Raw genomic sequence first — 26,168 nt, 5'->3', positions numbered from 1 at the left:
TCAGCTTGTTTTGCTGTGTCGTTTCTTCAGAGCAGTAGCATTGTTATTTGATTTTTGCCTCGAATTGAAATTTGGTTCTTTTAAACGCATATATTTCTAACATATAGCTCCGGCACATGCACACCGTACCCTCACACACTCATTCATCGCACGTGCTTTATTGTTTCCTTGACCTTCCTTCAGGCCCGTCCATGGCCTCGGGCGAGCTGGGCGACGGCACAGGCCCCCAAACGGAGGGCCCCCCAAGTAGTTAATGTTGTTATTATTGCATTATTGTATATAGAATTTTGTTAACCATTCTTGTTACTGTTGCATCTTCGGAAAGATATTTTTCTAAACTTAAGTTATTGAAATCCTATTTGCGTTCTACTATGACGCAAGAAAGTCTCAATGGATTGGTGACAATAGCAATTGAAAATGATGTCCTGGAGATCAACTATGAAGATATAATTGAAGATTTCATTTCTAAGAATACGAGAAGGATGCTGCTCTTTAGTAGAACACGAGGTTAGTTGTATTTTTATAGTTTTACAATTCTAGTTTGATATATTTCAAAATAGTGTTCGAAATAATACGTACTAAAGTTACATAATTGTATGAAAAAAAATATTAGTTATATTCGATATATTATTCTTATATATTTTAGGGCCCCACTTTACATTTCGTCCTAGGGCCTCGAATTCCTGGAGACGGCCCTGTCTTCCTTGTGATTACTTCCAATGCAATACCTCCATGCATTACACTGTCGAATCACAATCACACAGCGGTGTCTGCCTGTGTGTCTGTGATCGGAGTGAGAGTGCCGGATCCAAGTTGGACTGTGACAGTATTGTGCACATGGTTCATGCACGCGCATGCCATCGCCTCAGCTCATTCGAAAATGACATCATAGCCAAGCTAAGATTTTAGCTTGATACTTTAACCAGCCAGCTTGGCTCGCGAGCCGAAACAATAAAAGGCTAAAATCCAAGTCCAAGAGCTGCCCAACAACATTCGGGCCATGTTCTCAGCACACCCCTCAACTAAAATACACTACCCTCACAAAAAAAATACTTCTAAAATCTAAAAAAAATATTAGGAATAACATATGTGACTGACAGTCAAACTATCATATAAAATCCGGTGCTCTTTGCAAGGTACATTAGTGTTGCAATGATACTTGGGTAAGGGTATTCTGGACCCAGTATCTCTTTTTCTTCCTCCCGTGGTTGGAAAGCATCTTTCTCAAGTACAAGGACTGAACAACCATGGGGTTTTAGTTGGATATGATTTATCCATATTGATTTTTCTAATATCTTTTGTACATAGATAGATTGATGCACTAGCATTCTAGATGGAAGGTGCTCGATTTGCAAACCTACACAAAATTTGGTTTTACCTAAATCGTTCACCTCAAATTCCATCTTCTGATGACTGCAGGAATTATCAATATCTTGAGTGCTGCTAATCATATTTTTGTAGGAGATCTTTTGATGAAGATGCACGGACAATCATCATTGTTGGAATAACCTTTCTGTATAAGGTACTCACTCAGCTCATTGTACCACATTCTTCCCGACTATTTAAGATCGTATAATGATCTTTTAAGCTTTACACAATACATGTTGCTCTTTGCGATCGAATTCGGTATAGAGACTCCATGGGGAACCTTCATGTACATATCTGGATCAAGTGGCCAATAAAAGGTATGTAGTCACAACATCCATGAACTGCATAGAAAGATGGTTTTATATCAGAGATATTAAATATTGGAAAGTAATTTCACTCATTACTAGAGAATAAATTTCATTGAAATCAATGCCGAGCCTCTACGTGAACTCTTATGCTATGAGCCTGCTTTGTATCTCATCGCCTCAATATTCTCATTCCACTTCCAGGTAAAAACCAATTTGAAACACATATAAAAGGTTTTCGGATGTGTAGGTATTATTGATGAGAGAATACATCTCTTTTTGTGAGGGAGGCCAATTCCGCCTTGACTGCCTCCTTCCATTTGTTCTAGTTCAAGCGCTTCTTGCACTCTCTCATGGATTTAGGATCTGGATCATTTTAAAGGTTGTCGGCAATTGATGTCATGAAATATGCTTCTACAATTGTAGTCATTCTATTATATGATTCTCCAGAATCAATATAATTAGTGCAAATTCCTTATACCCCTTTTGACTATTCACTATTTTTCAATACAACACTGTTAAGGTGTTCCGATGTCTCATCATCAGGATTTGGGTGCATTGTTGTTGTGGGAGTAGGATTTGGGTGCACAATTGATGTGGGAGGTGAATTTAGTATGTCCACTTGGTGTCTCTCAACTTGAGGTTGAGCTGGATTTACCTATTCATAGGAGTTAGTTCCTCTGTTTCCTGGTGCGCTTACGAGAAGTCACAATTTTAGAAATAGTCGTACTTTTTTTTTGAGATGGTAGATGAATAATTTTATTTGGTACCTCTATTCTCTTTAGCACATTTATTGCGACAGGTAATGATTTTGTGACACCTTTGATGTTGGTAAATGCGTCTGGCAATTTGCATGCAATATTTTTAAATTCAATAATTTTTTGAACATGTTGTTCAGTTTCTTTGGCACGTGGATCCTCCTTTAGGATGTCAGTGGCAACCCAATTGATTTTCTAGCATTCAGTATAGTACTTCAATTCTCCCCCTAACGCTAGAAAATGATCTTCAGTGATGATACAATCTGTGTGCCGGGCAGTGAGCAGGTACCCTTTTCTTGTGAGGGCTCATAGAGGTACGCTTTGGTTGGAGGATCACTATTTGTATTTCTTAATATCATAGATAAATCTGCCAGCGCATGGGATACCACTGCAGCATTTTACTCATGTGTAATCTCGATGTCGTATTTATATTTCTGCAAGGAAGACGGCAGTTAAAGAATTGATAAGTTAATGATTCATTATTGCTTGGATATCCAATGTACAAACATGGGTATATAGATATGGAGGTAGTGTCACACACAAATTACTCAAACTGCACCCACATGTAGCGGCATGTCGTTTCGTTACTCATTTCCAGGCCAAAACCCTCCCCTTCCACTAGGATAAAATCAATTTTGGCGTTTGGGTAGTGGGATATGGATGATGGGAATGGGAAATGAGGTGGGATGGAAATCTTATCTATCATTTGTTAGTATTATTGTGCTTGTAAATATGGCTGGTTGACATCGGAGAGATTTTAATGATCTCCTTACACATTGCTTTCTTGCTCAGATTTAAATGAAAAAACAAACAATTTACCATGAACTTTATGTGAACTTTGTAAAAGTTCTTGTCTCTGAAATAAACAGGCTCCGCGGAGCAAAGAAAGCTTGCCGAAAACCAGCATGTAAAAACCTCTTTCATCCGTGGAGCTTCTCTCATTAGCTCCATCCATCAGTTGCTGTATAGTCTACCCTTTTGCAGGTAGGGTATCTTTCATTCTATGATCCCTTTCCAGATTTCAGAATGAAAAACAAACAAATACTTTAGAGTGGCTGTATTCTACTGCTACGCATGGTCGAAATTCTACAAGGTTTGGACCCTACGGCTATGTGAATCAACTTGCAAGTCGCCCACTTGGCTATGGATTGTGGGATGTTCATTGACAAAGTTTCCAACCTGGAGTAGCGCCTGAAATGCAGAATGGTTTCAGATTAGGGCAAAAATACATGAACTGTGACCACGTTGTAGTGTGTCAATTGAAGAATGATGGTACAATACCTCGATGGCGATATCAGTTGGTGTCAGCTTAGAAACATCACCATGGCCCTGCTTAGCTGCGATCTCTGCACAGGTATACATAGTGTGATGAGATACTTAGTATATGTCATAGAACAAGATCATGAAGGGGGCAAAAATTGATAGAACGAGAATAGTACCTTCAAGAGACACTCTTGCATCGGCGTTCGCATAAGCCTCACCTCTTTGCTCCGCAAGCATGCTCAGTTTCGTGAAAGCCTGAAGCAAACTTAGTTCAGCTCTTTGTGCACTTTAACCATTGTAGACAATAGGACACGTAGTAAGATACAAGTAAATGGAATGCTAAGGGTATTTTCATTGCAAGTCTTTGCAGGAAGCCTGAGTGCCTGACTAACCTTACAGTTGGGATCTGTCTTATGGAAAAACTAAAACATAATAGTTTTAAGGATGAAAATAAATACCGCTGTGTATGGATCGTCAGATGGTTGGTCTAGGAGAGGACGAGAAGCAGTCCCCACTTGAGCAATACGTTTTGCAAGTGCGTCCAAAGGTACATCCAACCAAACAGATAGACCTTTCTTCATGTAATTCCTGTTTTTTTTTAAAAAAAGGAAAGCAATCATAATTACTATTTTTCTGAGAACAAACAACAAGTTCAATTCACAAGACCAGAAAAACCTAAGTTATTCTAGTACCAGTTGATTGGCCTAATAACAGCACCACCTCCAGTTGCAACAACTAATTGCTGCATTGAGGACAAATCCCTCAAGACATTACTCTGCAACATGGGAAAGCAGAGGAACATGGAAGTGTCATTCCATAAGGCTTTCGGTTTTCATTAGTAAAAGGAGAATAACAGTTCAATGAATTACATAAGAAAATGTATAGAAACTCAGCGAGCATTTACCTCATTCTCTCTGAAAAACGCTTCACTATGAACCTTAAATATTTGAGCAACGGAAGGCATGCCAACTGCTTGTTCTACCAACTTATCACTGTCAAAGAATGAATAGCCCAGAACTTCAGCCAATATCTTTCCCACCGTGCTCTTTCCAGAGCCCATCATTCCTGCAGTAAGAACTCACTCATTAATTCCTGATGAGGCGAAGAGGACAGATCAATATATAAATTGGTCAAGACTCAATAGAGAAGTATCAGAAGTTCAGAACTAACCCACTAGGTAAATGCACCGCCCATTCAATTGGAACATAACTTCTTCGGATTTCCTCTGCAGTTACAGTGGAATATACATCACAATTCACAAACATGGCCTAAAAGCAAGGAAATTACGGTGGCACATTTGATTTAATTCATACTAGGACTTTGTTTACCTTTAACAAGAGGGCCTCGTCAACTGAGTTATGCAAGCTCTCACTGCCTACATGAGATGAGGAATAACGAAAGTCAATTTGAGTCTCCAGGTTGTGGATTTGACCCAGCCAAAGCCAACCATCACCAACCTACAACGTTTATTCCAACTGATGATCAACAACCCAAAATGACTCTTTTCTAAACGAAATCAAATGCCATACGCACGCCCACCACCTCCTAAATCGCACAAAACCAAACCCTGAACGGACATGGAACCATCGATCCAGTCCTTAAATTCACATCAATTCGACGGAAGAAATTAAAGCTCACCTCGAGATGCCCTGACGCAGCGCAGCGGGGCGACGGGGTTGGTCCCGCGAGCCCGCACAGCGACGGCCGCCGCTCCGGCACTTCCAGCTCCAACCCGCAGGCTCCCCACCCGGGCCTGCTTCTCGCGGCCGAGGAACGCGCTTCGGCGCCCGCCGGCGGCCCCGGCACCGACGCGAGGCGCGCGTGACTGCATCGCCATGCTAGCGCCCACCTCCATTGCTCTCGACTGGCTCTTGCGGCACGGGTGCAGGCAACCTGCGACGCTGGAAGGAGTCAGGGAGGAGGGGGCACGAGACGAGAGGGAGGATGATCGGGCGAGGAGCGAAGTGGTGGTGGTGGTGGCTGCCTCTTGAGTCTTGACGGCGAACACAGACAGGGGGCTTGCTTTAAATAGCGCGATGCGATGGGTCAAGGCGGCCAGCGAGGGGCGCTGACGTGGCGTACACTCGCTTCGGCGTCGGAAAAGGGTGCGCACTTTCATGTTGATCGGGATCGGGCCGGTGAGCATCCCTGCCACCGCCAGAGCGTGGCATGCAGCTCGGAATTTATCATTTGCCCCCGCATGAGAAACGAGATTCGCGGAGGGGTGACTGATGACTTCTGCTGACTGCTGCTCTGCACCGCGAGTGAGCGAGCTGCTGTTCCCTGTCAGCAGCAAACACACCTTTCACGTTTGCTTTGGGTTTTCATGTTATTATTATTTTCCCAGATGCATGCTTACGAGCTTTCATTTTACAATATGTGTATCCTTCTAATTGTTCCCTCGTTTTCAAAGCATGTTATTGATTATTGAATGAAAAATGATTATCAATTATCATATGTGGAGGAGGGAGGGAGATGGGAAGGGAAAAAACATAATTGACTCTTCTCTATTTCCCAATTCTTTAGTGGCCCATCATTTTATATTAAGAGAATTATTTCCTTGGCCCTAAAAATTGTTATGTTTTGTTTCTTTTTGACCTTTTTCTCATAAACTTAGCTATTTGGCTCCAAAATGAGTTTCATTTACTTTTTTGGCCCTTCCATCACCTGTAGTTAGGTCTAAAGTCTAATTATATTCAAAAGCATCAATTTAGGTTTTAACCAAGAAAGCGACAACATAAAGTAATTTTTCGTGAATTTTTGGTATTTTTCCGATTAGTAAAATAATTTCTAGACATTTACAAATTTATTTTCAGTTTTTAAATCATATAAAGTCACATAAAATCTTTTAGGTGAGAGATGCTCGTCAAATGAGCTTTTCGCCACGGGCCCTCAAGTCACTCCTCCAGAGGTGACACGGGCGGCTAAAAATCTAGCGCCACTACCCTTATCTCCCATTTCACCCAATCACGCCGCGCATAGGACCTGGCCACTGGAAGGTCGCGCCGCAGCGAGGATGGTGGCAGCGGGACTAAAGGAGTTTCACGGGTTTGTGCTACCAACCAGGACTAAAGGACCCTCCCTGATTTTTGTTACCAATCGGGACTAAAGGGGGTTCCACGGTTTTTTTTTAAACGGTAGCATCCTAACTAGTGTCGTAGAGCTATATAGGTGGGATGGTAAGGAACCTATACACGAGACAAGAGGTCACGAGTTTGACTCCTGGACGGGGAGTAAATATTTTTGTTTTACCGCCCAGACCCTTTGGTCCCAGTTGTGGGAATCGGGACTAAAGATTCGGGTCTTTAGTCCCGAATTCATTGTCTCGGGGAAAACAGGGATGCAAGGGGGGTTTGAAACCGGGACAAAAGGGCATTTGTGTACTAGTGCAACTCAATTAAAGTGTACTCGAACATCACTACGGGAGATGCCTTGTTTGCCGTGTGCCCACAGCACACGGCAAAGCCCGAGAAACCCATGGCAAAGGCTTTGCCGTGTGTCGCACACGGCAAAGGGCACATGGCAAACAGCCGTCGGCAAAGGCAGCCTTTGCCGTGTGCAATATTTCGAGCACACGGCAAAGCCTTTGCCGTATGCCAAACCTGACCCACGGCAAACTTTTGGGCACGACCGTTAGGATGACAGGGCAAGATCCTTTGCCGTGTGCTTTCCCAGCCCGGCACACGGCAAAGGCTGCCTCTTTGCCGTGTGCCCTTGGCACACGGCAAAGGCTGCCTCTTTGCCGTGTGCCCTTGGCACACGACAAAGAATGGTAACTTTGCCATGTGCCATGGTCACTGCACACGGCAAAGGGCCCAGATTCTACATATTTTTTTGGTGGATTACGTATATGGTACCCCAAACAATACAAGCATTTCATATATATCACAATTATCATCGCATGCAATTTCAAATAAGCATAGCAGGCATTTTATATTATCCAAAAATCCACAGATGCAAATAAACTCTAGTATCGTTTCGACAACCACAAGTAGTACGTATAAGTCCATACAAGTTCATATCCCTACTAATCAAGTCCATACAACTCACGGGGCCGACGGCGGCGGCGGGTGCTGCGGCCACATCGGCGGGGACGGCCATGTAGGCGTCTGCGACCAACCTTGCTGTGGTGGTGACGGCTGTTGCTGCTGCTGAATCCAAGCCACCCATTGAGGCGGTGGCCACACAAACTGCTGAGGCTGCTGCACTGGAGGCGAGAAGTCAGGATTTACTAGCCCATCATTGGATGCCGCCGACTGATTCTGCACATAAGCGAATATATATATTGCATGTGTTACATAAGAATTGAGTTACCGGCATTCAAACTTAGGCATAAGAATTGAGTTACATAAGAATGAAACTACAAGCATTAGTTTAAGTTATAAGTCATTGTACATGTATCATAAAGCATTATTTCTAAGTCATTCTAGATTACTGCTAAGTCACTAAGACGAATGAAACTCGATAGGAATCAAAGCCACTTACGGTAGGAGGAGTTTCTGCCCGATGAGCATGTGGGGCCGGAGGGAATTGTGGAGGCGAAACACCCATCGACGAGCCTAGGCTTTGCATAAATGTCAGAGCTTGATCCAATTTTTGCTGCATGTCGTCCCGCTCAGCCCACCACCTCTCCTCTGCCTCCTCCTACCGTGCTTGAAAGGCTGCTTCCATCTCAGCCTAAAGGATTTGATCCCAGGGTTAGAATTCAAAGCAAACGTATGTAAAAATGGAGGAACGATGAATGAAACATAAATAACCTTGACAGCCTCAATCTTAGCATGTTGGTCGTATGGCCGGGCTTGAGCTAGTACTCCTGGCTCGAATCTGTGAGAGAGTGGGAGTAGTCGCCGTGTCGACAAAGCTGTCGCCAAACCAGTACCGTCCATGCTTCTTGCCTCCTCCCGCCCTCATGACGACTTCTCCATCAATGGGCTCATTGATCGCATCAAACTCCGGCCCATGAACTTCTTGTGCCATCGAGGTGTACGCACTGAGGCAGCTGTGGATGCTTGCGTTGCTGTACGCTTCGGGAGGATCCTGCGGGTTGAAGGTGACATCGGACGTCGCCTTCTCTTTGTGGGCCAAACAGTATGCCTGGACTTGGGTGCAAGGCACACCACCATGTGCCGCTGACTGCGAAAAAAAGGAAAATGATTAGAAATTATGTAGGATTGAGCGTTAGAATAAAGAAATTAATTAACATACATATCTAGCTGCGTACGCCTTGAGGTTATGGTTGCCCTAATGGTGCGATGCACCTGGCATCAGCAAACGCTGCTGCCGGGCAGCCTCGTGCATCTCCAGCCATTCTTGCGAGCACCACCAGTCCACTATCGTTACCCAGCACGGATAATCATTGGCAATCCACCACGGAGGCACCTGCACATCATCAATATCTAATACATTTAAGAAGAACAAATGGAGCATAGTTGATAACTCCTTAAGATTGAGTATTTACCTGCAAGTATTGTTCCCGGGTGAGTCTGATGTCTCTCGCAGGTCCTTTGTAGATCCTCACTTTTTCGATCCTGGCCTTGTAGTCGATGACGGCCTGGATGCGCGCCTCGTAAAGCATATCTGCCACCAGCTTGTTACATGCTTTGCTAGCCATCTGCATCGCCCTGGGCATCATTCCCTCCTGCATCTGTAGAAATCCTGCACAAAAACGTGAACAAAGTCATTATTTCAAAACCCGGTGCAATGAATATGATGTATTCGTAAATGTAGTGCCATGAAGACTTACCCATAGTTCGCTCAACACCCGGTGCGCCTTGTTGTCGAATGCCCTGCCTTCCTCATCTGGTCCATCCGGTGCGGCGATGTAGTGCTCCCATGAAGACGCTGGCCACTACTAGATTTTAGGCCTATTGCAACGGTCTCAAAATAGTAGCAATAGGGCAAAAATAGATGCAATAGGTTGAACATACAACTAAATCAGTTTGGTTGCAAGCCGTTGCAAGTAGCTTTGTGGTAATAGGTGCTTTGCAACTACTTTTTGGTCATGTTGCAATACTAGTAAATGCCACCGAATAAACCACTGCTTTAGAGAGAAGTGGCAACGGCTGATGTCATGGCATTAGCATGTATTGCCACACCATTAAACGTTGCCATAACATATAGTTGCAATGCACTAACATTGTGGCATTTTTTTTTGGCCAGGACCAATATTGCGGCAATAGAGAATGTAGCCACAAAAATTGTTGGTGGCAACAATAAGTTGTGCAACGAAAATAATTTTGAAGCGAGAAATAATATTGCAACAAGTTATTGTTCGTGGTTAGTCAAGATTGTAGCATCAGCACCAAGTGGTTGCAAGAATAAGTGGTGCAACATAAAATTTGTAGAAGCAAGAAGCGAAATCGCATCAAGGTATGGTTCAAGGTTAGTAACTATTATAGCATCACTAAATAGTGGTGGCAAAAAGAAGTGTTGCAACAGAAAATAGTTGTGGGCAACAAATGATATTGCCGCAAGGTGTAGTTTGAGGCTATTAACTATTTTAGCAACAGTCATTATAGGTGGCAACAATATAGTTGTTGCAATCAATTATAGCATCGAAGAACCATTGCATTTTTGTTATTGCAACCAGCATATCCCTGTCGCTATGGATATTGCATTTTATTTTTTGGATCATAATTTATCGTAAACAATAAACGATAAATACCCAAAATCACGTTTCAAATCACCATGAAACTGAAAGGAATCCAACATTAACTCTGCAAATGAGTAGATAATAAAATGACAAGTGCCAAATTGCAGTACAATTTCATAATTGAGAATAGTTCATAGATAGCTAGCTAGCTACTGTTGGGTCAACAACACAACTACATCTGTCTTATGTAGGATCCAAGAAACATTGTTTGACATTGATGCAGACTATCTTTGTGTTGATCATGGAAGGCATCAGTGTGCGATTGATCCATTTAGCAAGTTCAAATATCCTGTTGAAGGAAAAAAGTAAATGCATGCATCACCAGACAGCATTGAAGCAAGCAACATGTGACTAAATTAGATTTACTATTTCTTCATTGAAGCAAAAGAATCGTGCTGCAGTACCACTAAACAAAGCTTTAGGAAAAGATTAAATTAGCACTTGCCATTAAGAGACATATGGATAAGGAGCAACACGACTAGCCACACATATCTCTACTCCTAAAAAGTTTGAATGGGTGACTCGTCCGTCGCCGACCCTCGCCCTCCCGCTTTGTCATTCTGCAAGTGCGAACCAGCAGCCGTTCGATGCACGGCATCCACCTAAATAACGGTGCCCCGTAACGCTGATCACGTCCCACCTCCCGCTATTCGTTATTCTGCCTGGTCTCAACGCAAGACGTCCATTTTAGTTGTCAAAGCAACCAACGATGCACATTAGCCGCCCATCCTTTACTCACGACCCATGACTTTGACCGCATCTTCTCCCATCCTCGATCCGCTGTTCCGCGTGCTCGGCGGATCGCGCCGCTGTCCGGTGCACTCGGAGACCTGACGGCTATGACGACCGGCCGTTGCCGTCCCGCTGCAGCAACGTCGACCCGCCCCATCCTGTCCCTCGCCGTCGATCCGCTCTATCTCTCGCCGAGCTCTGCCGTCGCCATCAGCGCTCCGGCCTTGCCCCAATTTCACCCACGCCAACCCACTCTCCTTAACCTACCCACGAACCTCCGTCAGCACGCCCGTTTCACCGTCCATGCCCACAACCTCCTCACCCTAGACGTCCCGCCTAGGCTCCAGCGACCAACGCAGCCGTGATGGCCCGCAACCCTCGTTGGCGCGCGAATGGAGCCGCGTCGGTCCCTCCGTGACCCGGCTCCTGGATCGTCGGCACTACCTTCCACGTGGCCCTCCATGTGTGGAACCTCCCATTCCTCCGCCAGGATCCTTCGTTGCGTTGAGCTGCCAATGCCATTGCCCCTCGCAGTGTGCGGGTTCTCGGAGCTGGGCACCTACGGCTACGGGTCCGCACCGACGTCCTCTCCCTTTGCGGGCACGAACCTAGTTACTTGTAAAATTAGAGTGCAGTTTTCATATAGCAAGGTTGCAGTAAAATGGACTCAATATTTGACAATGCAAATGCATTTACAATATATCGGAAACACTATAAATTCTTAGGGAAATGAACACTAGTAAACTATGAGTAAAGCTACATCTGGTAACATTTCAAAATCAGATTTGATGTTTCTTCATTCAGTGTTAGATAAAATGTTACAGCAAGTTTGAATTCAAGAGGACAGTAAGAACACAGGAACTCAGTAAGTGCATCAGAAAGAACACAAGGGTAGTATATGAATTATTTAGGTAGCCACAGTATGTGCTAGCAGCCTTTGATCTTGGAAAACTAAGTTATAATAGTTCCATTGTTATCAACTAGCTTGAGCAGCTAAAAATGTAAGAGAAGTTATAATTAGGAGCATGTTCATACCTGCTGGCTTCTAGTCCGTATACGTTTCATAGCAGCATTCATCAAGTTATGTGAACTAATATAATTCTTGTTGGTTTGAGAAAGACTTCTCTTGGCCTTAGAGGATGGTGTTTTCGTTGCATGTATCTCCACTTGCCTTGCTACCTCTGGGATGGATGCACTTTTTGGTGTAGTCTGCATAGGAAAAAATGGTGCAAGAAGCTAACTTAGGCCATGTGCTAATATTATCAATGGTGTGACAAATACGAAGAAAATTTTGTACCTGAACTGATGCAGCTTCAGTTGCATTAGAATCTGGAGTAGTGGCAGCTCTTTTGTCAATAGGTGGCGTAGCTTCCTGTTGGATGTTTGAATTATTTGGTGCAGGCTGCAAGGGTAACAAATCAGCCAAGTTGTTAATTGGTTCAGAACCTTACTTGATCTCTGCTGTTAGAAATAGATATTCAAATATCTTTTACCTGAGCTAATGTGGTTTGTGTATTTTCTTGAAGTGCTGCCATGAATTCATCCCTAAGTGCTTGGATTTTCCTACTCTCTTCCTCTTTGAACTGCTGCAACTTTTCTTCTAATTTCCTTTCACTCTCAGCTTCTTGGTTTTCAAGTTTGTCATTTAGCTTCTCAATATGTTCTTGTAGCTCTTGATTTTTCTGGTTGGCTGCAACTGTAGCACGGGCTTGTTCTTCGAGTTGAGCCTTCATTGATGCCCTCTCTGTTGGATGTGTAGACATGTACCCATGACCATGAACAGTGGATGTTTTGCATCCTGTGCTTTCCTTGTAGGTTGCTTGGAAAATAATATTTTCTTCTGAATTTGATATAATAGTGTCTTTTTCTTCACACTTTTCTGCAATTTTGACAACTGCATTCTCCTATTTGATACAACAACAATGGAGTTATTATTGAATTATGAAAATTAAAGCAATAATATTATGAATCATGATGTGAGAACTGAACTAACTGCATTACTAACATAGACAGCCTGAGAAGCTTCATCGGACCATACTCCATTCCTCACGTGTGTAATCCTCCAAAGGTCAACATCAGTTGGTTCTTCACCTGTTCCGGGATCTCTCTAGATGGCAGGAATGTATTGCATCAGTTGACACTTGTGGAAAACTAAATATACAGCATGCCATTTGGTAAGATATGAAAAAGTATGTCATAGCATACCTGCTCATCGCTAAGTTTGGAGAATGGTTTGGATCCCGTGCAATGATTGGTCCTTTTTTGCTCACGGTTGTTAGTGTTCCTGTTGCTTATCTTCTGCAAAAAGTTTGAATTAACAAAATGAATTAGTAGTGCAGTAAACAGATATAGTTGGCACGTGTATTTCAATAGAAAAGAAATACCTGGAAAGCTTCACTTCCAAAATACAGGATCAAATAATGCCACTCAACAAGGTCCAAGTTGTCAGGCTTGTTCTTCATTCTTTCATCATAACTGCCGTATGCCTTGTAAGTCGCACTGAAAATTGAGCGCCATCCTTTGTACCGCTCCTTGGCCACAGCCCATATTTTTTCTTTACCATCCTCAGTGTTTTCAACCTCCCACCGATTCTGTAAATTTCAAAATCATTAAGAATGTGAAGCATTTGCATGTATGACATGATATTGCTGTTAGCCAATAAAATTAATTTCTTGTGCATACCATTACATCGAGTGCTATAGAATTTTTCACATTTTCATCTATGTCTTTCCAAACTTTCACTCCAATAAGCGGAGCCCTTTTTCTCGTAAACATCACTACTTCATTCACAAATGCACGATAGTTAGGCCCTATGGGGCCTCCCAGGCTTGATGAAAAATCAATTTTTAGTTTCTGGGAGCCACTCTTTATTCTCTTTATGGCTGCTGATAAACCCTTGAGGGTACCACGCCCTTTTTTTTACAACCTTCATTTGCACCTATAAGGAAACAAATATGTTCATAATGGTCAGTCAATTTAAACATGGAGGATGTTGTAACAAATTGTTGGATGCAGTACACACCTGTCCCTTTTCTTGATCTACGCCTTGCATGAGATGGCCATTCTTTTTTTTGGTGACGGGCTATGTGTACGGTGTTCATCAGCAGCAACTCGAACTTTGTCATTGGCATCATCATCTTGTGCATATGCATCTACATATAATGGAATGGTCAGTTTGTCAAATTTATAGTTTGCACATGGTAGTTACAATATATTTATATATAAATAGGAGAGCAGGAGAGTAGATTTTACAGATGTCTCTAAGAGAGCCTTTACGCCTCAACCATTCTTTATATGCCTCGATGGTTTCGTCCCTGTAATCATCTCTAAATTCTGCATATCAACAAAGTGTTAGTAATGATATTAGCACTTATATCATACATTATCTTTGATGGGGGCGGGGGGAGAGAATTTAACTTACCCGTTTTAGGTTGCTCTTGTTGCAGGATTTCAAGCCATTCCTTGTATGCATCAATTGGTTCTTCTGCAGTAGGTACATCTATACGACTTTTTGTAGTTGTCCCCCTTGGTCGCTTCATGGGCGTTATAGACTTCATTAATTCGGATGGTTGCTTTGTTGATATCAATAGTCTGAGTTTCCTCTCAACCTCATTGGCAGCCATCATAGATTCTGTTTGGTGGTCATAATCAAGCAAGATGAGGCTTGCTGAGTCGTTGCCACATCGCTTCAGATAGTACATGAAGTCCCGCATACTGTACCCCAACTTTGTTTTTAGTAAAACTAAGTTGGCCAATGTGATATAGGACCTATCACAAATGAGCTCAACAAATTCTGTATCCGCTGTTGTTGCCCCATAGCGTTGCAAAATTATAGTCCACGTCTCACCAGTGAGACTGCATCAACATATTATATTTTTTGAGTACTCCATGAATGAACAATAAATCTTGAATAAATGAGTTCTAACAAAATATGTTGAGTGTATTCAACATAAACCAGTTAAAATTTTACCAAACTAGTACTCCATGAATGAACAAATAAATCTGGAATTCTGAGATATAAAAAATTAATTTCAGTGTATTGAACATAAACTAGAACTCCATGAACGAACAATAAATCTGGAATTATGAGATCTAACAAATTATGTTCAGTGTATTCAACATAAACCAGTTGAAATTTTACCAAACTAGTACTCCATGAATGAACAAATAAATCTGGAATTCTGAGATATAAAAAATTAAGTTAAGTGTATTGAACATAAACTAGAACTCCATGAACGAACAATAAATCTGGAATTATGAGATCTAACAAATTATGTTCAGTGTATTCAACATAAACTAGTTGAAATCTGACCAAACTAGTACTCCATGAATGAATAATAAATCTGGAATTCTGAGATATAAAAAATTATGTTAAGTGAATCAACATAATCAGATAGACTTCATTATCAGGGATGTAGCGCACCTGCTTGGTTCAATAGGTTGAAACGGTAGCTCGTTGTCATCAGTGAGCCCTTGGGGTACAGCAGGACGACGTAGGAGCTTCTTGATCCTTTGGTCGCCGTCGTTTCCATCAGTTGAGGCTCTGCAATGTTGAATTAAATATGTTCAGTGTAGTAGAAAATAACTAGGTGAAATCTAACAAAAATTTCCTCCCATGTAATTAAATATGTTCAGGAATTAAAGATTGCTTGGCCAGATAGATCTTCTGATGCACATTAGCATTCTCCTCCCATGTAATTCCCAGAGCAAACCACCGACTGACAGCGGAGGGACATTCAAAAAACTAGTGTTCCAAGGTTTCTCCTACCCCATCATGGCAAAGAACACAGTTATACCCTTCCTCCAGAAATTTGTTTCTTCTTCCTTTTAAGAGAATTCAGAATAACCCTATAGGTGATTTCTAAGACAAACCCTAGGCGTTCTCAGTCAAGATCGAAATTCTCAGTCATAGGAGTTTCCCTAAAAGAATTCAGTAGATTGAATTGGTAGATGTAAACTTCCAAGACATAGGGTACCTGCTGGTTTCAGTAGATTGAAACAGTAACTCGTGGTCATCAGTGAGACCTTGGGGATGAGCAGGGCGCCGGTGTGGTTTCTTGATCCCTTGGTTGCCGGCGTCTGCATTAGCAGGATCTCCGTGGTCGCCAACAGTGTTGGAGGCACGAGTCGCCATATGTGGATCACCAGGAAGGACCGACCTCTTCTTGCCCCCTTCTCACCAAGCGATGTACAGATGGGAGTGCGATGATTAGGCTTAGAGATGGGAGCAGGGGCGGCGGCCTGATGGTTTCATTTGGGAAGATGACGAGGGGATCTCGCGGGGTGGGCGGGGTTAGTGGGAAAATTGGGAGGGAAGTTGAAACAGGGGAGAGGGATTTGGCGGCCAGGGAGGATTGGCATGGGAAAATTGGCGGCCTGGGAGGATTAGCGTGGGATAATTGGCGGTCAGGGAGGATTAGCAGAAAAGTCAAGGGATTTCATCATTCTAGTAAAATATAAATGGTGAGTATTCAAAAGAACGTGAATAGCCTAATGGTTTGTTATCTTGGTGTTTGCCAAGAGGTCAGCAGTTCGATTCTGTGCCTCACATTTTTTTAGTCAACTTTTATCATTTTTTTTCTCGTACTTTAGATGATATATGGATACATGTTTTTTTCACCTATACATATGAGTCTTATAGTTTGAAAATTACTGTTTATTTTACAACACGTTTACAAATCTGCTCCAAAACATGTTCTTAGGTCCAACAAGATATGAATAAATACTTATTTTCCGCCATCGTTAACACATTTGTTCCAAGATGTGGTATTAGTTCCCACATGAATATGCATATGAGTCTTATAGTATGAAAAGAACTGTTCATTTTTCGCCCTCATTCACCCATTTACTCCAAATGTAATCTTAGCTCCCTAATGATATGATCACTATGTGTACAGATCATCATTGAATAAATCAACTTGGCTATTTAGTTTGATCCACAAACATTATTTTATTACCTCATAACATTTTCAGAACTGATAATACACCGATGGCTACCTATGTGATCATGTCTACATAAATACGCATGAGTCTTATAGTTCGAAATAGCTGTTCATTTTTGGCCCTCATTCACCCATTTGTTCCAAAATGTGGTCTTAGCTCCCAAATGATATGATCATATATGTGAAGAGATCAACTTGGCTAAATAATATACACAAGGCTACATGACATGATACACACATGGTTAGCTCCCAAGTGAAAGACACATCATCGTCGTCCAAATCAACTTGGTTAATTATGTTGGGTATATGTGACTATTGAAAATTTTGAGATTACAACATATATCGTACAAATCAAACATTGGAATGGTTATCAATTCATTCTATAGTTACTAAATAGTGGGCAAACTCCCAAAATTGTTTAGTACATGGGGTCCATTAAAAATATGAAAATGTTTCGAGTTCAAGAAATTTTTTTCCAAGAAAGTAGAAAAAAAACCACCGCATTTGAACAAAAATTCAGAAAGTTAAACATGTTTAAAGTTTTTTTTTGTTATGGATCAAAATATATCCTTGAGCTGAACACAAGGGATAAGAACTTAGTGCCTACATGCGGGACCGGGATGTCAGTGAGTAATCAATTTTTTTTAACCGATCATTGGGTCCCATGTGTAAGCGGCTTGGACTTATCCTCGGTGTCTCTTCTTCCCCCCGTTCATCTCCCCCTTTCCCGTCGCGTAGGGCGCAAAGGCGGCGTCTCCTCCCAGCCCCCACGATCTCCTCCCACAAATCGCCGGCGGATTGAAGATGGCGGGCCGCAAGAGCTGGAACCACAACTCAAGGACGCAGCCACGCGACAAGGAAGGTCTTCTTCCGCCCCTTTTCGCCATCGCCTTCGCCGTCGCCGTCGCCTTCGCCATCGCCGTCGTCATCCCGCTTCCCGTCGCCATCGCTGTCGCCATCCCGCGACCCCTACCCCCACCACGGTTCCTGGCGCCAGCCCTAGCAATTACAAAGGAAAGGGACCCACATTGTCCAAGGTCAAGAAGGTGAATTGATTCAATCTCCTCTTATTTCAATCCATTAGTTTTGCAGAGATTTTGACTAGATGAACGTTCCATATGAATTTGGGTTCTAATGGACAAAAATTCAGAGTTGAGGATGAATTAAGAATCTGCATTGCATATTTCTTAAGCAACAGTGCATGCAATTTATTCTTCTACAGATCTAACCACATGTTATGACAACTAACCACACTTAGTTACACTCCAGAGTTGAGGTTCTAACTACTGCCTAGATATTTATGGAACTAACCACATGTTGCTTAAGGGCCAATCATGAGCACACATATTTCAAACATGTAGGGCACCCAACTTTGATTTAACCAGAATTCAACAAGCCAACATGCATCATTTAAATCAGAATATGTCTCATAGGACCACAGTTTTCACCAAAGGTTTGAGAAGTATCCACTTATCATGATCCAAACTGAATATCCCATAACTCATTATCCAAACTGAATATCCCAGAACTCATGATCCAAACTCTAGAGGAACTGATGCAAACCCTAGGAAGATGCAAGACTGTGAGTTGGGTAATTTTCCCCCACTTACTTTCATTTCTGAAATAGCGCCTTTGTAAATTGGGTCAGTGCTGGTACTTACAAACATGATCAGTAACCTATTTTAATTTGTATTTCAGAAACAGCGATGTCCAGCGGGATTGCAAATAAATGAGCCAATCGAGGTGAACAAATTCGAGCACAAAAAGAAGGAGGTAATCTATGTGGACTTGTCCTCGTCTGATGAAGCAGGTCCATCCATCAGCAAAAAGAAGCAACAGAAGAATAAATGAAGTGTAGTTAGGATTATGATGCATTGTCACACCCGGTTCTTAAAAGAAAACCGAATGCATAACTATATGTATGCCAGGATCAAGTTTCATACATATAGAGACATCATAAGTGAATAATCAGTAACAGTATCACGTAAAAGAGAATTACAACAAATAAAAGATTATCAGAGTTATACAGCTTATCCTGGAAACGGAGACTCCAAACTTCACAGGCAATCGACTGGGGGTTGTGTACTCCTAGAACTCAGCAACATCTTCAAAAGACTTCACAACAACTTTTCCTTCTGAGCAGCAGTAAGCAAGGGTGAGTACACTTATGGTTGGTACTCAGCAAGGCCACAAAAAATAACCAAAAAATGATTTAAATCCATCTTTAAGTTTATTAATCATGTGAGGGTCCAAGCCGCTCTTGACCGTGAGCACGGCTAACCGGTTAGTTTTAACTCTGCAGAGGTTGTACACTTTCACCACAATCCGCATAAAAGTTCCGAAGAACTTTGAACCCAACCACGCAATGTGCTAGCTAGGCACAATACCACACTTCTGAGGTGTGATTGCATAGGGATGCTACGAGGCCTTTCCGAAGAATCCCTATATGTATGTGTTGGTCCCTGCCTTTGCGGTCCCTCAGAAGACACAGCTTCCTTCACCCGCTCCACAACACAAACTCATAACCACCAAGCAAAATAACCCCAACACAATATAGTTCTAATTACTTAGCCAAGACCAGAGCCATATAGTATTGTGGTTGTACGGTTTTCTTGGGTGGTTCTCCATGTTCCAATTAAATCAAGTACTCTTGTATATAAGCATAGATAGAAAGATGGTTAGTGTCACTTGCCTTTCTCCAATGAAAAAGGTACCTTACTGCTCTTCACTGCTGTTCAGCTTTTGCTCACTTGCAATTCTTGATTCTTCAATCTTCGAACAACGATTCTTCTATTCGAAGCAATCAACGAGCAACCATACAAAGCAAACAAAAAGATACAACTAAGAACATTACACCATAACAAAAAAAAGGCTTTAAAAGAACGTACTAAAGGATAGGGCTCACTGCTATGGTTACGAGAGCTCAAGAAACACGGAAAATGGAACTAAAACGACGAATCTATGGACTAAACGATGCTTCAGGGATCTAGTCGCGATTAACTAAAGGATTAAGGACTAACAAAAAAGATTTGTAAGACACAACAAAGTGTGCTCACAGAGGATAAGAGGGTGATAAAGCTATTGCACACATTGCAAGAATCACGTGAGCGCAAGAATCGCTGAAAACGGAGTTGAAACGTGAAAGATATGGCTAAAACAAGTTCGAAGGGCTAAAACTTAATTAAACCTTATACTCTGAGGTCAAAACATAAAAGCAGGGGCTGTTTTGTAAATACTTTTCAACTGCATAGGACGGCGGGTTGATTTTGGAAAAACAGAGGGGCTTATGTGCAAAAGAGGCTCTGTTGACCGGCACTTGACTGGTTTGACTTGGATGGAATCTATTCTGAGCCGTTGATTTCAGATCCGACGGCCAGAGCGGGTTGGGGCGAGCGGCGGCGGCACTGAGCGGCCGGTGGCGTGGCCAGCGGCGGCGCGCGGCGGTGGGATCACCAGAGTAGGCGTTCTAGGCGCCTCAGGCTCGATTTGGCTCGGGACCAGGACGGGGAGCATGAGTACGCCACGGCGAACTAAATTTGGGCAGCGGCGCGGGCTAGAACGGGCGGGGTGGATCTCGCGGTGGCGCATGGCGAAGCGACAGCGAGCGGTTCCAGGCGGAGCAGAGTGAGAAGGAGGGGGAGAACGAGCCTGTGGGCTCTACTACCTCGGCGCGAAGCTCCTGGGAGGCTTGAAGTTGACAGGGAGTGGCGGAAACGGCGGCGCGGCGGCGACTCCGAGCTCGAGCTCGTCAATGGCGGTGGTGCTAGGGTTTGCGAGGGCGGCTACGACGGCTGTGTCTCGGTAGGGTTCCTTAGGGGCGCGGCGTTGCTTATATAGGGGTGGGCGACGCCCCTTGGCGTGTGGGCCAAGAAGGCCGCAGCGGCGCGGGGTGCGGCCGGACACTGCGGAGTCCGTGCCCGACCCGGGGTAGGAGAAGGCTTTGACTGGCGGGCCCCGTGCGCCAGTAAGAGAAGGGGCGCTGGGCCGGACTGGGCTAGGAGATGGGAAACGGGCCGGCGATGTTGATTTTGGGCTGTGGGAAAAGCTTTGGGCCGCGGGGGGAAAAAGAGAGATAGAGAAAATGGAGATGGCGTACTGGGCCGAATCAAAGGAAATTGGGCTGGGCCAAAAGAAAGGAAGGAGAGAGAGAGAGAGATTTCTATTTTTTTTAAAGGACTCAAAAAATTCAATTCAAATTTAAATTCAAGAGAATTTAAACTCGAGTTGAACAACAAGCAATAAAACTATGCATTGCGGCATGAATGCAAAACAAACCAAACAACCTCAATTATTTTGGAAAACAACCAATGTATTTTCTCTTACACTAAATGCCCTGTGAAGAAAAATAAATGTTGGGAAATTTTTAAAATTATAAGAAAATTGTTGTTTTATTTTTAATTTCAATCACATCCTGAAATTTAAAAATTTCAGGGTGTGACATGCATCTATGTGTATATATGCTTCTATGGTCAGTTAGGGTCTGTATGAATGAACCCGTATAATACTAGAAATCAATGTGCACCTTTGATACTCCCTATTGCAGTAGTGGCTAGTCGTACCATATTTGATGCTCCCTATTGCAGTAGTGGCCAGTCGTGCCATATTTGTATGCTCAGTAAGGGTCTCCAGCTAGCTATTTATGACTGTGCATTGCTTCCATGCAATGTTGCTTATGAAATATGCAATGCAGGTCCTTAATTGTATCTTCCAATCTGGAACTTTGTTTCTTAATTGCAATGATTGCTGTGCATAACAATTCGGTGACAATGAAGTAAGATTATTTTATTACAAATGGGCACACTTTGGTGACAATGAAGTATGATTATTTTATTACAAATGGGCACACTTTGGTGACAATGAAGTATGATTATTTTATTACAAATGGGCGTGTGCAGCTTCTGATTTGTAGAATGTCGCAAAAAAAAAGCTTCACGATTTGTAAAATAGCTCCTGTTCCTCAAAAGCATTGATACTAAATTCCTCTTGTTCCTGACAAACTGCTCCTGATACACACAAATATTAAAATAAGCTTCATAAGAAGTACAGTAAGAGCAAACTGAAGATATTAAGAGAAAACTGAAGATATTTTCATAGGTGCTGCACAATCGTAAAATCTTATTACCAAAAATTATATGAAAAATGCTTCATCCGGTCCTTCAACTTTTGAATTCACAGGTGCTACATATCCATCGTCAATGTAGTTGTCGCATGTGTCATCTTCGTCATCGTCAGCCAAGAAGTCATTTGCTGGCGGTTCAGGAACATAATCGGCAAGTGCTTTTTTAATAACAGATGCATCACCAGTAACACCTTCGATCCCCGACCTAGTCCAATTTGTCAACTCCTCATCCCGGCATAAATATTCCATGTCTTCCACTCTGACGTCTAGTGAGTCAACATCAATTTGTCCCTCATTTTCTGTACGTGCTGACTCTGGCATGGCAAACAAATTCCTAGGCATCATTCTTATAACAGATAACAAATTTGATTTCTTGCTGCCTTGCACATAAAAGACCTGCTCCCCTTGCGTGCCCAAAATGTAAGGATCATTCACATATCGCTTTTGAGTTGGATCAATGTCGATTATCCCATACCGATCCCTTTTAATTCCTTTGCCTTTGCTCTTACTAGTAGCAGGTACGTCGTACTAGTCACATTCAAACAGGATGACTTCCTTCTCTCTTGGAAAATCAAGTGCGTAAATCTTTTTAATAACACCGTACCATGATACGTCGGCAGCACTATCATCACCTTTCACTACAACACCACTATTTTGCGTAGTCAGATTCTTTTCTATGTGAGCTGTTCGGAACAAAAAACTATTTATCAAGCATCTGTTGAAAACACGTGCACGATAGTCTGGCCCTTGAGAAAGTGCATGTATCTCAGCACTTGTTTTTCTGTCTGCATATAATTTGTTGATCTGCAAGCAATAATAAAAATATGCATCAACCAGCTAGTACACATGTGCACTCCAAAAGATATGAAAATAATTTAAGCTCACCGTACGCTCGAACCAGCCTACAAACTGTTCCTTGTGACGCTACTCAACATTTTTAGGTGACTGTTTCCTGAGAATATCCAAGTGCAGACTACAGTTTCATAAAAAAACAGTTTTAGGCAATCAGTTAATAGAAAAATCAAAAGATGGCACCAAAGCAACCAGTTAATTACAACTTACTTGACCCAGGGAATGGCCTCATCACAATTTGTTAATATCAAGTGCCTCATACACTGCATAACTACCTTAGAAATGCTCTCCAAGGTAAATCCTTTCTTAGTATAGTCAACTTTGCCAAATATGCTGAGACCACATGGTGGTTCATTTACAGCGGCACTTTCATGTCTCTCTGGACGGTTAATCTTAGTGTCAATGTCTTCCAAGAAGCGAGAGCAAAAGGTCATGCACTCCTCTGAGATATATCCCTCGGCTATTGAACCTTCAGGGTAAGCTTTGTTCCGCACATAGCCTTTAAGTGTACGCAAGTACCTCTCAATCGGGTACATCCATCTATAACATACAGATCCTCCTAGTTTAGCCTCTTCAGCAAGATGAACCGGCAAATGCATCATGATGTCAAAGAAAGCTGGTGCAAAGACCATTTCAAGACGACAAAGAGTTTCTCTAATCGAAACAGTCAATTTCTCTAACTCTTCAATGGTCAACTCTTTTGAACATATTGCATTGAAGAACCTACTAAGCTCAATCAATGGGATAATGACCTCTTCTGGCAAAATGTTACGGACTGCAATGGGTAATAGTTTTTGGAATATAATGTGACAATCATGAGTTTTAAGTCCAGAAATCTTACACCTCGACACGTCCACGCATCTCTTGATATTAGAGGCATAGCCATCTGGCATCTTCACACCGTGAAGAAATTTGCATAAATATGTCTTGTCCTCTAGATCCAAAGAGTACAATGCAGGAGGCAAAGTGTATTTGTCATTCTTGACCAAAGGATGCTGATCCTTTCTCATGCCCAATTCTTCCATGTCAAGCCGAGCATTTTCGCTGCCCTTTGATTTGCCAGCCAAGTCAAGCAAAGTCCCAAGTAAGCTCTCACAAATATTTTTTTCAATGTGCATGACATCCAAATTATGCCTTACAAGCAATGTTTCCCAGTAAGGCAGTTCAAAGAAAATACTTTTCTTCCTCCAGTTGTGCCATCTGGTTTCTTCGTCACGTTGCTTCCTTTTTCTTTGAGGCCTTCCCAAATGTCACTTGCTCAAAGCTTTCATACTGCTGCAACACCTGCTCACCAGTTAAGGGGACTGGAGGATCTCTGTTTTCGACTTTGTTGTTGAAGCTAACCTTGTTCCGGCGCCACTTGTGGCCCTTTGGCAAAAATCGGCGATGACCCATGTAACAGTGCTTCGACCCATATTTCAACCATAAATAATCTATATCCTTATTGCAGTATGGACATGCAAACTTGCCTTTTGCGCTCCAACCAGATAACATGCCATAAGCAGGAAAATCATTAATTGTCCAAAGCAGCACTACACGGAGAGTGAAATTCTTCTTCACCTTCGCATCCCATGTTTGTACACCTTTTAACCAAAGATCTTTTAGCTCATCAATTAGGGGCTGCAGATATACATCTATGTTATTGCCCGGAGATTTTGGCCCTGGGATCAACATTGACATCATCCAAAATGATTGTTTTAAGCACAACCAAGGAGGCAAATTGTAGGGTATTAGGATCACAGGCCATGTAGTGTATGTCACATTGAGCATCCCAAATGGATTAAAGCCATCAGATGCAAGACCTAGCCTTACATTACGTGGATCCAAAGCAAAATCCTCAAACTGTTGATCCACGTGCTTCCATGCCATTGAGTTTGCAGGGTGTCGGATTTTTCCATCTTCGACCAGTCCCTCCTTATGCCAGCGCATATATTCGGATGTGTTCGCTCTCATGTACAACCTTTGCAGACGAGGAGTAACCGGAAAATACCTCAAGATTTTCTGTGGGACTCGCCTCTTTGGTGCAGCATCATCACTACATGACCCCTCCTTCTCATCTGAATTAGATGTTTTCCATCTAGACTCACCACATGTTGGACATGTATCCGTGTCAGCATATTCCTTCTGAAATAAAACACAGTCATTGATGCATGCATGTATCTTTTCATAGTCCAGGCCAAGATCACGGACTACCTTTTGCACCTTCTCTAAAGTGTCAGGAACACAGTGACCTTCAGGGAGCAAAAGCGAGAACAACCCAATAATAGCCTCTAATGCACTCCTTCAGGGAGCAAAAGCGAGAACAACCCAATAATAGCCTCTAATGCACTGTTACTAAGACCATACATGCACTTAATCTGAAATAGCCTGACAATGAAAGATACCTTAGTAGCCTCCTTGCAACCTGGATAAAGTTCCCTCTTTGCCTCTGTTAATAATTTAAAGAATGTCTTGGCACTGCACTTTCATTCGGCTCCTCAGATTCAGTACCCATGATCTCTCCATGTATCGAACCACGGATTAGTGACTCCATCATATCCTTTACAGAATCACGGTCACCGGTTCCACCTTCATTGTCAACCCTTTCACTGATGCCCCCAAATGAATCTTTTTCTTCTCCTTCCCCTAGGATAAAACTTTCAGAAAAGCCTCTATGAAGCAAATGAGATCTAACTTCGTTAACTGTTTTGTAGGACATTGAACGACATCTCGTGCATGGACAGGGTGCCGTTTCTCCTCTCAGTGTTCCACCAAATTTATGATCTATAAATTTCTTGAAACCTTTTTGCCACTCTTCTGCTTGTTGTGGCAAGCGCATCCAAGACCTATCATTGCCAGAAGACATGCTCCCCAATATCTTCAATTAAAATCACACACTAATTAAAGCGATCAAGATGGCCTGCACAAATGACAATGAAAAAGGCATATACTGTAATTAATGATCTGCACAACAGATGATAAAATATATAGAGCTGTTCTCATAAATTCCCAATTGGATCTTTAATGCTGATTACATGTACAACATATATCTCAATTCAATTGGATAACAGTCACTTTATTTAACACACGCACACAAATTGGCTGCATGTTTATTTTATTTCCTATTTGATGCAGATTGCCTAGAATAACAATCGAACCTCCAAAATCATAGTCCAGATTTGCATTGAAGCCATGCCC

The 26,168-nt window shown here is 42.4% G+C and overlaps 3 protein-coding genes across 3 annotated transcripts; all 3 read right to left on the bottom strand.

The window, feature by feature from the left end:
* Positions 1-3,245: 3,245 nt before the first annotated feature.
* Positions 3,246-5,673, bottom strand: LOC120705056 (shikimate kinase 2, chloroplastic-like). The gene is made up of 9 exons (XM_039989589.1): positions 5,333-5,673; positions 5,023-5,069; positions 4,865-4,919; positions 4,599-4,759; positions 4,387-4,469; positions 4,153-4,282; positions 3,871-3,949; positions 3,713-3,777; positions 3,246-3,622 (listed from the first exon to the last, which is right to left on the bottom strand). The coding sequence occupies exons 1-9, from the start codon at positions 5,547-5,549 to the stop codon at positions 3,518-3,520; spliced, it is 942 nt and encodes a 313-aa protein (XP_039845523.1). The 5' UTR covers positions 5,550-5,673; the 3' UTR covers positions 3,246-3,517.
* Positions 5,674-10,470: 4,797 nt separating this feature from the next.
* On the bottom strand, positions 10,471-12,931 carry LOC120705055. The gene is made up of 4 exons (XM_039989588.1): positions 12,572-12,931; positions 12,376-12,480; positions 12,114-12,287; positions 10,471-10,635 (listed from the first exon to the last, which is right to left on the bottom strand). Exons 1-4 carry the CDS (start codon positions 12,839-12,841, stop codon positions 10,627-10,629), a joined length of 558 nt encoding a protein of 185 aa, XP_039845522.1. The 5' UTR covers positions 12,842-12,931; the 3' UTR covers positions 10,471-10,626.
* A 116-nt stretch (positions 12,932-13,047) lies between these two features.
* On the bottom strand, positions 13,048-15,593 carry LOC120701884. The gene is made up of 7 exons (XM_039985690.1): positions 15,502-15,593; positions 14,500-14,933; positions 14,101-14,404; positions 13,761-14,016; positions 13,463-13,669; positions 13,284-13,376; positions 13,048-13,185 (listed from the first exon to the last, which is right to left on the bottom strand). Exons 4-7 carry the CDS (start codon positions 13,851-13,853, stop codon positions 13,048-13,050), a joined length of 531 nt encoding a protein of 176 aa, XP_039841624.1. The 5' UTR covers positions 13,854-14,016; positions 14,101-14,404; positions 14,500-14,933; positions 15,502-15,593.
* Between the last annotated feature and the right edge of the window lie 10,575 nt (positions 15,594-26,168).

This window comes from Panicum virgatum, chromosome 4K (assembly GCF_016808335.1).
Source record: "Panicum virgatum strain AP13 chromosome 4K, P.virgatum_v5, whole genome shotgun sequence".
Classification (NCBI taxonomy): domain Eukaryota; kingdom Viridiplantae; phylum Streptophyta; class Magnoliopsida; order Poales; family Poaceae; genus Panicum; species Panicum virgatum.
This window is presented reverse-complemented; position numbering and strand designations above follow the sequence as displayed.